This window comes from Anomalospiza imberbis, chromosome 6 (genome assembly GCF_031753505.1).
Source record: "Anomalospiza imberbis isolate Cuckoo-Finch-1a 21T00152 chromosome 6, ASM3175350v1, whole genome shotgun sequence".
NCBI classification, from domain to species: Eukaryota; Metazoa; Chordata; class Aves; order Passeriformes; family Viduidae; genus Anomalospiza; species Anomalospiza imberbis.
The window spans coordinates 51,915,939-51,930,406 of NC_089686.1; the positions used below are offsets into that span (position 1 = coordinate 51,915,939).

Genomic DNA, 14,468 nt, shown 5'->3' on the forward strand with positions numbered 1-14,468 from the left:
GAGACGGGAGGGACGCGGCCCCGGGCGGGCGGAGCCCCGCGCCCCGCCTGCAGCCGAGGGGTGGCAGCGAGCCCTGTCCGCCGGGGAGCGGCTGGGGGAAGGAGGGGGTCCCGGGGGACTCTGCCCCATCCGCGGCGGGGCCGGCACCGCCAGCCTCGCCGCGCGGGAGCGGCTCCTCCGCACTCCCTGCGGCGGCGGGGCCGCAACTGGTGTGGGGTTCGAAGATGCGGAGTTCGGCGATGCGGGGCTCGGCGGTGTGCGGCTCGGCGCCGGGGTCGCTCCCTCGACGCGGTCTGGCGGGGTGGGTGTGGGCGGGGCTGGCCACCGGGCGGGTCGCGCTGGTGCTGCCTTCTGTGATTATTTGTACATTATTGCTGTTATTTTATCTGTCGCTGTGTGCCGGGCAGAGAGGCGCCTGCCCCGCAGCCCACCCCGGGCGGGCGCGGCTGGAGTGTCCCCAAACCCGCGGGGTTTTGTCTGGCACCGCACACAGCCGCGGAACTCACAGGCTGCCGGGCTTCTGTTTCCCGTGTGAAAAAAAGAACTTGTGGATTTTCTTGCTTGCTTGTTCCCGAAACACGGGCAGTTGCGGGAATTAAAAATTCCTGCTATTGCAAGATTGCTTACATTTTAATGAGAAAACCCCCAAAAGTTGTGTTAATTTTTGTTACTTTGAATGGAAGACTGGCGGCCAGGCGGCGTCCTTGAGCATCTGGGTATCCAGCGAGGTATTTCTGAGCGACAATCTGTGCAGATGGGGACATATTTGGGATTCTGTGTTGAGGATGGACCCTGGTAGGACATACCCAGCTGGAACCCTTATGGCTTAAATGTAAGAATGTCAACTCACCTGTGGTTCATTGAGACTGTTAATGCGTTTAAGTCGTGGTCAGGTGTGGACTCTGAGCTCTTAGAGCTGTTCATTCGAGGAGTAGGTTCAGTCATAGCCCAGCTGAGGCTAGAGCCCGGCTGGGGGCTTTGGATGTTGCTGTGATGGCAGAAAAGGGTAACACGGCTTTTGGGTCACTTGGAGTTTTTGTTGGTTTCAGTGTCTCTGGCTATGTGGTGATTGCCCCAACGAACCTTACCTTTTTTTCTTCTTGGAGTTTTTGTTTTGTATTTAATGCTAATTAATTGGCATTAAATTAAATTTGTTAATAAATCCATTTCCACAGTCAGATATACACAGAGATTAAAAAGATTAAAAAGTGAAACTTATTTTTACTGGAGGTAGTAAGAATAAAATTAAGTCTAGATATTCAAAAATGTTTTGGTTTGTGTCTGACTTGAAATGGTTCTTTAAGCCTCAGGATGCATTTTTTTTCCTCCTGTTAATTTTTTTTTTTTTTTAAATATATGAAGCCTAATGTAGCTAACTTGGGCAGTGACACTAAATACCTATAACACATGGTCTTAAGTTGCAGGCATGTACTAAGTACTACATACAAATAGATCATCACGTGTTTCCCTAGAGAGGCTGTTTCCATGATGATTAAAGCTGGAACATTGAATGCACGGGAAGTTCCAGAGACTGCACTTTTTCTTCTTCTTTTTTTTTTTTTTTTTCCTCCTAGTTGAGGGGACCTTTCATGTTGTCCTTACTTGCACTGGTTATGTCATGCTATTCCAACATGGCATTACACGATGTGACTGATGCAGTCTCATGTGTCACATCGCAGTGAAATCACTGGAGGGGAAAAGTTTTCCTCGGTGGGACTTAAGGATATTTATAAAATTTGGGGATTTTTTCCCTTGTGATATTTGTTGCTAAGGTCAGAGGCCATGTGTTGCCTTCAAGGTACCTGTCTGATTTCGGTGGCTATTGGCAGGTTTGAAAACACAGATCAGGAGGAGGTTCTGGTTTAAAGTAGAATTGGAAACCTCCTGTTTCTCTGTAAAATGGGTTAGATGTGTTTTTAGATTACTTTCAAATGGCAAAGCATTGCTGCAATCAGCTGTGTTCTTTCCTGTGCTCTTAGAAGAAAGAGAACTGGCCTAATGACCTACTGCTTCATGGTGAGGAGCAGTGAGAGAGCATTTGAAGTGAGAGGCAGAACAAGCATTTCTACCTGTTGTCTTCTCAAGATCTTTGCCTTGGCATAACAAGGGACTTGAGCATGCAGAACAAGCATTTCCACTGTGTTGTGAGAAATCTATTTTTATGCTGTTTATCCTTCAGTGGTAGGAGAGTGATTATGTTTTTATTTATTAGTTCCTTTGTTACATATTACACAGGTTTGAATTTTTTGCTGCTTACCAGGCTTGTAACAACATGCAGCTAAATATGTGCTCTTATACCATGCTTAGCTAAGGTGGCTGAAATGGATTTGATGTTTAGCCTTTTAAGTATGGAATTCAGTGTAGTAAATGTATTTTTCCTGGTGCCTGCATATTGAAGCCTGCTGATACTGATTCCACCTTACAAATTAACCCAGGAGACTGTTTGTCTCTCGTAGTAAACTTGTGCTTCTGAGTAGAACAACATTTTAAGCTGGTTGACCTGTTAAGCTGTGATTTCAGGCTCTGCTCAGCTTTCCTTCCCAAGTAATAATAGAACCTGTTTGTTCCTGCATTATTGTGCTCAGGATTTTGGGAGGTGGCACTCATTAACTTTACAGACTGTGGAGAAAGATCCTTGGGTAGGAGACCGCAGGAGAATAATGGACTTGGCTTTAGGTCTGAGACTCTGAACCCTGGAAAGCTGAGTTTTGAGTTGATCCTTGCAGGCTTCAGTCAGTGTTGTTGCAGTAGGTTCCGCTGTGATGTACAATATTGTCATTCTGGGCTGGCTTTATGCAAGAAGCCCCAGAGGCAAGGTAACACTCTAAACAGGCATCAAAACATTTTGAGTAGCTCGGATGAGGAGTGTAGTATGTTCAAAACATGTAATTATTATATCAGTTCTGACTTGCAGCTCCTGGTGGTGGACCAAGAACATCAATAGCTGTGTTTTCTTTCAATCTGGTAAAAACTGCTTTTTTCCCCCCTCTTCTAGGTATTTGTTTGAATACATAGAGGAAGATGGCAAGTGTGCATGGATGATTTTATGTAATTAACACCTGCTAGATTTGCAAAAGGCAGTTATCACTGCGAAGTGTTTACATTGATTGATGGGAGGAAGATGGCCCATGAGAGGGATGCTGATAATGTCAACACAGTGGATTATGTGCACGTTTGCACCTTTCTTGACATATAAATTATCTGTGCCAGGAATGCACTGAAAAGGCTGCTGATGGAGCAGTAATCTGGCACAAACGACTGGATTTGGATTCAGCTCTGCCATCCTTCTGTAAGGCACTTACATGGAAACCTTCATCTGAGCTACTATAGGATAAAGGGGCTCACAGAATGGCTGCTTGTTAGGATAATAAGCAGTGATGGCAAAGAGGAATTTAGAAGAATGATAAAAGACAATGGACGAGGTTTGAAGGAATTGTCTCGCCTTTTTAAAAATTATTTTTAGATTTTTGTTGTTTACACTATGGATTTATAGAGGAAGCTTAAAGAGTCTGGAAGAGTCTTTGTAGCAGGGAAATGGAATCTGGCTCTGAATCCAGCCAACATCAGAAAAGAAAGATTGGGACACATGGACTGGAAGATCAAAAAAGGGTAAGTGACAAAAGGTGGGAACACTTTCTGCTTTAATTACTGAAGGAGATGCAAGAGGCAGAATAGCTCCACATAATGCTTTTATCACTTGCACGTGCTGCTTGCTTTGCTCAGCCAGCTGTAGATCTCTTCATTATATGTTTTAGAAAATGTTTGTCTTTCTCTTCTTCCAGAGTATGGAGCAAAGAGCTGAGGGAAGGGGAAATTGTGATATGAGTGAAAGAAGGGAAAAATCTCTAGAATTCTGGCTGGTTGTTGATGAAGAGACATACTGTGCAAATGAAGTATACTAACTCTTACTGAGTCTGGTCAGGTTATTGATTTTAAAATGAACAGGGCTTATGCCTTTATTAATGGTCAGCTCTTTTAATCAAAAGATCAGCTGGGCAGGGGTCCCAAACAGAGCTCGCCCCTGTTGTAGCTCTTCCAGGTGGCTGAAAAGAAGGAGGTGTGTAGGGTCTGTCACTGAAGTCCAGAGGAGCAGCTGTCCCTTATTCTTCCCTGTGGCACAACTGGTGGCCAAAGGGGGAGGGAACGTGGAGTGCAGAGTCTGTTGCTGAAGTCCACAACAACAGCTGTCCCCACTCCTTCCCTGGTAGCAGCACCAGGGCTCTCTGTCTTTTCTTTGCCACTTGCCTCAGCCCACCCCAATCTAGTTGCTTTGGCGTTAATGGTGACAGACAAAAGTTGATCACGGGTGTGTTTCCCTCTTCCTCAGCTAGGGCATTTGTCTATCCCCCTTTACTGTGTTCAGTTTTTTATTTAGGGGTGTCTTTACCCCAAAAAAATACTCCCATGATCCCAGGGGGTTTTCTTATTTGCATATTAGTCCCAGAATGTCAGTGTGGTGGGGGGGGAAGGCAGGTTACCTTTGGGTAGTTTAGAGAAAACAAACAGAGCAAATAACTAATTAACATTTCAATATCGGTAGCCAGCAGTCATTCCAGTGTTGCCATGGGAACTAGGAAGGCCCTGTCCACCTCTCTGGGGTACACCTGGAAACTTTGTTTATAACAGATTTGTTGTAAGTTTAGCTTCTTTTTTCCTGTTGATATCATTAGTGGAGTGGTTAGAAAAATGCTTTCTTGATGTTTGGTGTTTTCATTTGCTGAGAATGTTGTGCACTTGTCAGTGTCTTTGTCTTGGTGGAACTGTTTGCATTTTGCTGTAGTTGCCAGATGTAATTTTGGCTTGAATCAAAATGTACAGTGGAATGTGCTTAATGTCAGATGTTGGCCCTTATTTTGCACAAGTGCTTTGTGGCAGCTTTGTGTGTCAGGGTGATGTTGAGTTATCCCATCCTAATGGGTTGGTGTATTAAATTGACCTAAGTGAAGTCCTTGTCTCAGACAAAACTGTAGCTTGTGAACAACTGGGACTCCAAAGTTGTTTTGGTGGCACCAGTCAAGCACACTACAACTTGACATGTTTCTGCTGTATAAATCAGTGATGTTGTCCTCCATGCAGAGTTGATGGGGAGTAGAAAATGCCGTGTTCAGCTCTGTGTGGAGAGCTCCTTTCCCCTGTATGATTTTTATTTTAGTTGAAAACTAAGCTAGGAAAAAAAATAGCTGACGTTCAATTTTGCTGTTCAACAGCATTGTCTAATTAGAGGGAGGTTTGTGTCACAGTTTCATCAGGTCTGCTGAAGAATAAAAGTAGTTTCTCTGTCACCCCATTAGAAATCTAAGCAGCCTGGGAAGATTTCAGAAATTGGGTAAAATGCAGCTGCTTGCTTGGAGAGAAATGGCATTTGAGGAACAAAATAAAACTCCTGAAGGTATCTTAATTGCACCAAGCATAATCTACTAACTGACAAGTTGTCAAGGTCTTCCTTCTACTTTTTTCGAGGAAGCATTTTGGGACTGAAGTAAATCAATAAGGGTTGAAACAAAATCAGTCTGTTGACTTAATTTCTGGAGGCTGCTAGAACACTTTTCCTCCCCCTTCTGAAGTGTACAACATTATCCTGCATTTGGGGTGTGATGGGAAAAACATTTGTGACCTGTGACTCCAAAGTATGCTGTAATTGTTTTGATGCACCAAAATTAATATGCAATTATGTCTGTCTCTCCTTGCTGATAGGTATGGGAACCTACATCTCCCATCTGCTCCTGGCTCTGGGTGTTTGGTGCACATGCAGCAGGGGCCTCTGAATGTATAATATAACCCCAAGTGAGGCTCAGTGGCAGCTGGGATAACATCAATTGGTCATGCTTTGCTGACATTCATTTTAACTTGAACTCTAGCCGTCATGGAGATTATTAAATTTATAATGATATATGTAAGATCCATTTTAATGACTCTGCATTCTTGGGTGATCTCTCTCACTTCTGTTGCAAAACAAGTCTTAATAGAGTATTACATTTCATTTCCTATAGAATTTTTCAGGGAAAGGTTACTGAAGAGAGCTTTGCTTAGACTTCTGCTTCCTGGGAAAAATCAGTTTGGAATAACAATAATGTTGATGCAACTCAGTTGTTGTTATTATGGAGTTAAATGGTAATGTAAACTTTAGTGTTTCTAAGCTTAAAGTTCTTAGGTTTCTGATAGGGAAAGGTGTATTTGTGATCAGAGGCCATTAAAATAAATCATCAGTAGACACTCTTTTGTTATTGAAAATGAGGCTTGTGCTGGAAGAAATAAGACCAAGCTCATTTTTAATCAGGTGAGTGCATTATCCTTTTTATCACCATATATTTTATGGACATAAAGTCAACCATTGTTCAGTGTTTCTGCAGCAGTAAGAGATTTGTCTGTGTATGTACAGCCCTTGATGATGGATCTGGCTTGTCTTTCCCAAGTAGAACATAGGACGCTATGTCTGCATTTGTGGTGTAGAAATAAAGCTTAGTTTCCTGTTTATTTTTTTCTTTTAAGTGTATTTTTAAGTATCAACTTAGTAGCTATATTGATTAAAGCAAGACAAGATTTAGTATTTGTGCTTGTTTTTAGAGGGATGGGGTTTTGCTTTTTATGTGTTGACTGATCTTCAAGAACTCAAAACTGGGCTGCCTCTGACTTTGCTGAAATCAGCCAAAGCAGGTTCTTTTCACTCATCACAGCTTCCCAGGCTGACTTTAAAAGGACTCATATTAATCTTTGGGATAGCAATTCAGACATCTACATATCTTAAGTTTGCTCTAGTGGGAATTACATTACAGCTAAATTCCACGTAACTGGTAATGTACAAGTGAAGAATTTGAACAGATTTAACAACAGTGTAAGCTGACCATCTGAAGGTAGCAGGATTACCAACATGAATACTAATGTGAATAGTGAGCAGGCTTTATGCCAGGATATGACCTTGGCAACAGAGTCTTTAAATACTAGAGTATTGTAGGTGATGTTACAGATCTTTTGTCTGTAAAGTTTGTATGTAGAGTATTGTTTTGGTTGAAAAAGGATGATTGCTCATGAGCAGTGAATTCAGATATTTACTTTTTTTTCTTTGAAGAAGAGATTTAAGGTAAAAACTGCTGCTAAAATAATCTAGTTAGGTACATTTTCATGTCTTGTGTTATGTAAAATGTAGTGCTGCCCTGTCTTCTGATTAAATGCATTTTCTTCTGATGACTGAATGAAATATTTCTTCAGTTGATTTCCATCCTTCATTTCTCCTTCTGCTTGACTTTGCATTCAGGTCCATAGCTCTAAGTTAGTGGGACATCCAAAAGAAATGTGTATGTTCAATAGTGACAAAAGTGTCTTCTGCTCTGCGTGAGTGAACCCTCTTTGACTGAATGATGAGTAAAATGGAATTGTGAAAGGCGTTCAGACTCTGGAAGGATCTCTGTAAATGTGTATTTTATACTTAGATGTTCTCTCTTGTCTAACTAAACAATTGTCTCTGCTTGTTTTGTGATTTTAATTTTTTATTAAAGATTTATTTGTTCTTGCCTGGTCTATTTTAGGAAGGACTGTGTTTTGTTGTCAGTAGCACAGAAAGTAGCATGGTAGTAGTGCACCTCACAGGCTTATAAGTGGTTGATTGCTTTTGTGAGTGGGTTAAGGGGCATTTTTGGTTTTGACTGTAAAAAAATTGTCCCACATGACTTTGAAATATCAGTTCAAGGTCTCTGGGCATGCTGCCACAGAGGCAGAGTGCATCTGGTGCTGGACCTTGTGGTGGTCTTCTAGTATTTTTTCCCCCTTTTTGCTACTTGATAGTAAACATACTCAACTCTTTTTCTTTAATTATTTTTATTTTGAATGAAGAACGTGTGAGCTGCCGTTTCACAGTGTTACAAGCTGACTAACACTGTTTTCAGGGGGCGTCTTTTTCTCTTGACTTGTTTTTGTTGGAGCAGTTGTTGTGATACCCGTGACTGAAGCCATATGCTTTAGCTTTCTCCTGGGTTTGTGCCTTTCCTGCCTTATTATTGATAAACTTCCCATTTGCTTGAGGATGCTCTGCTGTTACCTTTATATCAAAGTCAGTTTAAAGAGCATAAGTAGTTTCACATGTATTGACCTGCTTATACTGAGGGCTTGTGTTGTTTAAAGCAGGGTAATGGTGGCTGAGTACTGTGTTTTTTAGCAGAATTTCGTGCTGAAACATTAATGCAGTTGGGTGCTGTGCTGCTGAGCCAGTGTGGAAGCACTCAAGTGTAACCACTTATAAATTGCAGCAAGACTTAGCTTATGAAATTACAGCAAGCTGTGTTGTGGTGTTTTGATAATTTAACTAACTGGGTTTTTATGGAAATACACATACAATAAAAATTCACTGAGTGGGAGAACTGAGAAAATGTCAACTTCTCCTTAATTTTTCAGATTTTTAAAACCTTCTGTAAACATAACAATCTCTGTAGAATTTTATTTTGTGACTGGATTTTATATTACAGTAATTAAGATTGTTAATAAATTTACTTTAAATGTTATAATCATAGAATCAGATTTGGGAGATTATAGTTACATGAAAGTGCCTTGGTGGTGTGTCCATGGCTTGGCTTCTGCTTTAAGGTCATAAGTTTCCTGCTCTTAAAGATGCTTCTGTAACCCTTTTTGTGGGTGTGTTGTCTGTGACAATTTTAAACCACTCTTCACTGAGAAATTGGCTCAAAGAAACAGGTAGTTGTGTTTGTTTTAGTGATGCAGTTTTTCACCTTTATGGTTGCTACAAGGTGTTTTGTTCTTCAATTTTATCTGGAACTTCTTTCGACAAGCGTTTTAATGAGAGAGTCATAGGAGTGTGATTTGGAATCGCCAGCCCTCTCCCAGTCAGACCCTGGTCATGAAGAAATTTTCCATATTGTCAAAAATGTTTATGTAATATAAACAAAGGGTCTTGCTTATTCAGCTGTTGTCTCTTGTAATGTTTGTCTAGTTAAAGGAATTTGTGAACTTTTTAAGATTCAAGGGTGATTTTTCTCCAACTTGTATAAGTTTATGTTAGGATGTGATACGGAGGATCTGTGGTGATGTTAACCAATGATTAGACTGCAATTTCATGTGGACTTCTGAGGACTCTCTGGCATAGTCTCCACTAGAACTGACTCATGTAATGCTGTCAGTCTTTCATCTCTTTGCCCTGACCATTCCCCATGTCTGTGTTACTGTACAGTGAAAAAAGCTCCTGTGTGATTTCTTGAGGTCTTAGGCTTGGCCACATTTTTGAGCTTTACCTCTGTTTTGTAAAGTGAGTAAAACATATGTGGCACAGGTACATATGCTATTTCTCTTCCTCATATCAAGTGAAGTTCATTATCTCGAAAATAACCTGACTGAGGAGTTTCAGCTGAAGTTCCAAGAATGTGAAAGAAATACCCATGTGCAAACAGTTGGCTTAAGCAATGCAGGACAGTCATAGCTTTCCAAATGAACTGTGGCTTAAAGCCTCTTTGGGAGGGAGGGAATGAAGCTGATCAGATGAAACCAAGGAGCTGATTGAGATGCATAAACAACTGCTGCTGATGCTGTGGCTCTGAAGTGATGGGAGAAATATGAATGAAGCATTATGCTACAAGGATAGGACTCTGGAAATCTCTGTGGAAAACATCTGTGACACCTTTTGCAAATTTGCTGATGGCACTCTTTGAGCATGATGCCCAGTTTTGGATCTCTGTCTTAACCAAAAATAGAGGATGGGAGTGATTTACAGTATGCTTGGGGGAACCTGATATCCGCCTTCCCCTGCATGAACAAAAACCAGAACAATTATTCTTGAGGGTTTATTCCAAAGTTCTGGCATGCATGCCTCTGAAAATGCTTGCATGGTAGACAGATTACACAGCAGATAAGTGCAGATGCTGTTGTTAATAGAACAGTACAAAATCAGGCAGAAATTATTTCTGTTTGCTGAAATTGTTGTGAACAATGTGGAAGAGTTGGTTATTTCCAGTCTGAAAGAAGTGAGGATCAGTGCTGATGAGGAGTTTATATGGCACCCTGACTCTCCTCATGCCTGGAAGAACTTCCTGCTTCCATTTGTGTGTATCTACACAGCATGTAGTTTTGAACTGCTTTTCCCCCTCTCTTCTCTGATGGTGGATTAAGACTACACTGGTGTGATCTGCTCATTCAAATCCTAAGCAGTGTCTGTTGTGCTGTACTGCCAGTGGCGGTGATCAATAGCTGATCTTTCAGAGCTGGACAGAAACCCAGCAATATGATGATGCATCAGCTGCTTGCCTTGTGTGTAGGAAAGAAATCCAGCCCTTCTTCCAGCTGCTGCGACTGATAACAAGCTTTAAAACCTTAAGGCATTGTGTATGATTATTGTTCTTATCTTGGATGACTATGAGTATTAATGGTCATAAATTAACTGGGATATTTCCAAATTTAGCCAGACATCTTGATTCTGTGAAAAATCTCCAGTCTGGGGTGGATTATATATTCTGTTTCCTCAAGCTGGCTTTAGGGTGCCTTGTCTTGGGGCCCTTGTGAGTGTGGGCTAAAGAGTGAAAGCTGGACATAATGCTGTAGCTGTGCCTCAGTGCATTAGTGAGCCTCTTACTCCAGTTTTCCACATCCTGTGGTATAAAGGAAGATTTTATATCTAAGATCCTAATGGCTTCATCAATCTAATTTCAAAAGTAATGAAACCAAAAAGCTCAAGCAGTAAATACAGGTAAGTGCTATGTAGTATAGGGCATATTTGGATTATAAAAGCACTTGTTTCAAAATAAAGTTATCTTCTGATATTAAAAAGGGTTGTAGGATGCTAAAGAGAACTCTCTGCTTAGTAAAAAAAAAATTCTTCTGTTACTAGTTGGATTATAAGAAAATTTGCTAGTTAGATTGTAAAAATATTTGCCCCCAGAGTGTTCCTGGAAATGTTTCTGCAGCTGTGACATGCACTTTGTCTCTTATTCCCTTCCTTTACAGTAGTTTAGCAGAAGTTGCTGCATTTCCCTCATTCTGTGATTAAGATGTAGCAAACCCATGTTTTCTGTGCCATGTTTTCAGTGCATTTCACCTGATGCACTGCTTCAGGAGCCAGCCCACTTCCCAGCCCTTACACATGGGAAAACTCCAATGTGTCTGTTGTGTCACATGACTCAGTGTTGTGGGAATCATTAAAATGAGAGGGTTTTGGGAAACTGAGGTGTGTTCCTCAGCAGTCCCGTCCCATTCGTGATTTGTACATAGACCCTCGGCCAGCAGTAAGCATTGCAAAAATTAATTCTATGTCCTGTGCATTTAATAGGACAGGTGTCTCTGTCTGTTACATAAAAGGTACAAGAAGGTAAACACTAGAGGTTGTGTTTTTAATTATTTTTGTAAAGCAAGTGTGACTTTCAGATAATATACATTCTAACTCATTAGCGTGTAGTTTCCTGCACAACTCCTTAGAAAAATGTTCATTATTATGCAAATGGCTACCCCCTGGCTTTGAAGTAATTGTCACTTGGAATAATGTGTGGGCCATAGTATAAAATACTTCAAAACCTAAATAGCTGAGAAATTCAGATTGAAAAGTCAGACATTGCCTCTCGTTATGTCTGTGCCTGGAAGCAGATTTGATATCCCTGAGGTCTGCTGTCTATTGTGATATTCCTGGTGAAAGGAGTGGTAGGAAAGGGAATGGGGAAAAGGAGGAAGGAGTGTACAGGAAATAATCTCTGTGATAATTCAGATTTCTTTACTAATTTTTGGGTGTATTACAAAGCTTGGAGTCTTCCAGACTCAAGGGTCTTCCAGAAAGGGAGGCATTAGGGAGAGACAGACATGCATTTGTCATTATTTATTTTTAGGCACTTAGTGTTAGGGGTTTTTCTGGTTGATTATAGTCTAGTTTGACAGATGTGGTATAGATTTATTTATGTTTGCACACTGAAGCAATTCATAACTTTAAGAAGCAAATATTTGTGACAGCTTCCGGTAGCAGCAAAGCTCTAGTATATTGTTAAACAAAGAAATTAGGTTTTTCTGTTAAGGTGTAGGTCCAGTACAACGGACAACTTTAAGCATATTTACTGGTACAGTGCAGATGAAGAAATTCTTGATGAGTGTTACAAATATGTATTTCTTAGGTATTCCTGCTTGAAAAGCATCATATGTCTGTGTTTGCATTCATGTTCACGTGTTACTTTCAAAGGATTGTTAAGAGGAATACTTAAAATGTAACAGAACCTGGCAGGAAAATAGGTGTGTTACAGATGAAAATGGATATTTTCTTCTAAAATTATTTAAGGTCTTATTGGTCTAACTTTAAAATAACTGGTAGAAGGCTGCTAGACTAAGTGAACTTACTCTCCAAGCTGAATTCCCTTTGCAATGCAGTACCTTATTATTGTTTTCTAGATCAAGTCACAATTTCCCTGTGCAGAGGAGGACTGGAAGGGATAATACATCTGAGTTTTTGCCTTTTCTTGCACAAACCCTTTTGCCAGTCAGTGCACTCTGTTTCTGCTCTTTATCTGTCAATGCAGGGTAACCCAGAGGAAGGATGTGATGGTGAGCCATGGTCTCTGTGCACAGCATTATGGGGAGATGGAGCCAGTGCAGATACCTCAACATTTCTCCAACTGCTCAGGAGTCTACTGCTACTCCTGATGGGAACCAGACCCATTTGTGTGAGACTTAGAGACTCCTGCAACATTTCCATGGAAGTAAAAGGCAGTGAGAAGGGTAGACATGATTTTGAGGTAGAGTGAAAAAAAATCTTGCCCTTTTTGTGGAAGAATTATAAAAACCCCTTCTTTACAGAAGACTCATTCGTCCTTTAGAAAGAAATTATCTGGCTTACAAATTAGCTTGTTCTTCCAGCATTAGGGAAAAAATAGCGTGGTATTGAAGACAGATTCCTTTTCTTGCTAATGGATTATGATGCGTGGATTTCTCTTGAGGCTATTGCACACTGATGGTAATAAATATGTACACAGACTTGTGTAGCTATTTTTCAAGTATTCTGCATTTAAAAAAGGAGTTGTATTCAAGGGAGCTGAGGGGCAAGAGAGTAGCTTCTGACATCTGATAACAGTTGAGAAATCAATAGAGACAAGGTAGGCTTGTTATGAAAAATGTCACTTACAGGTGGAAAATGAGAATTCTACATGCTGCAAGCATTTAACTTGCAGTTTATTTTCTGAAGTCTTTCAGTTCTTCATTGTGATGACAGCAGTGACTATCAGATCCTCAGTAACTTGGAGGATTTGTTTTGGATAAACAACATACATCCGATATGACTACTCCAAAAATGTAACAAGGCAGATGGAATTGCCTGTGTTATTTCACTGTCTCTCCCCAAAGTCTCCTAAATCAGATGCCTTGTTTTCTTAATTGATGTTTGCTGTATCGTGTCAAACAAGGTAATGAATTTTTAAAATGTCGTCAATTTAGTACTGTGATACTCAAATTTTTTAAGTAAATCCTGTAAACACAGTAGGAATGATAGTGGTTAGAAATTGGAGAGATCACAGATTTGCAAGGCTTAGAGTAAGTAAAGTTGGATTGTTTTAAAATTTTTTTGTGATATGAGCATGAACTGGACCTCAGTTGTTCTATTATTGCTCCATTGGTTCATAACATGAATATTAAACTGATCAAACAAAAATGAGATGGTGCTAATTCAGTTATTGAAAGTGTGCCCTTCCCATATCAGCCTTGATCAAAATCAACTTATTAGAAATGAATGAAAGTTGCATCAGCCATCTCTTAATTGCATAATGTTTGAACTTTAATGTTATTTAGGCTGATAGCTCACATTCTCTGAATGAAAAGATCACCACAAAACACCAGAAGAGATCTTTATTTCAAACATTTAATTTTTGCAGATTTTAAATACTGCACTCCATTGATGTGAAACTCATATTAATCTTACGTGTTGGGTTGTTGTTGTCTCTTTAATTTGCCTTCCACACTGGTATAATTTTTATTAATATGCTGACTGCTGGGGCTTGGGCTTGGCATTAGGAATAGCCTGTCTTCAAACTCCTTTTCCTTTAAGATGCTTAACTAAAACGAATATTAGTTATAGTGTGTATGTGTAAGGGCTGGAATAAAATATTCATAAATATTTATCAGGTGGGGAAAATAAATACATGGGTGCATCCTTTTAAAACTCAGATGACATGGCATAATAAGCCAGCTGGCGGAGGATGAAAGGTGAGTGTGGGGGAGATTTTTCACCTTGTGTAAACTATGAAGTAACCCGAATTGCAGCACAGCACATCGAAATGCCAAAGTAGATGGAAGCATGTACAGGCAAGGGCCTTTCTGGATAGATAGGCAGATGATTGCTTTCCTAAGAGACTGGAACTTGAAATTGATGGTGGGTGGTCTAATGTCATGCACTGTATTTACAGTGGCTGAGTATGAAGTCAATGTGTCTAATGCTTTGACAGAATCACAATGAGAAGACACGTACAGTATGGCATTAGCAGGAAATCCACGTTTTGTAACATACATTGTGA

At 40.4% G+C, this 14,468-nt stretch overlaps 1 protein-coding gene across 2 annotated transcripts in view; it reads left to right on the top strand.

The window, feature by feature from the left end:
• Positions 1-14,468, top strand: part of NAV2 (neuron navigator 2) — a 405,891-nt gene that overhangs the window by 252 nt on the left and 391,171 nt on the right. The window contains exons 1-2 of one of the 2 annotated variants that reach the window (XM_068194170.1): positions 503-728; positions 2,996-3,609. In XM_068194170.1, coding sequence (XP_068050271.1) covers positions 3,587-3,609 — 23 coding nt within the window. In that variant the 5' untranslated portion in view covers positions 503-728; positions 2,996-3,586. Of the gene's footprint in view, positions 1-502; positions 729-2,995; positions 3,610-14,468 lie in introns of those variants that run through there. The other variant, XM_068194174.1, reaches the window with a different exon arrangement.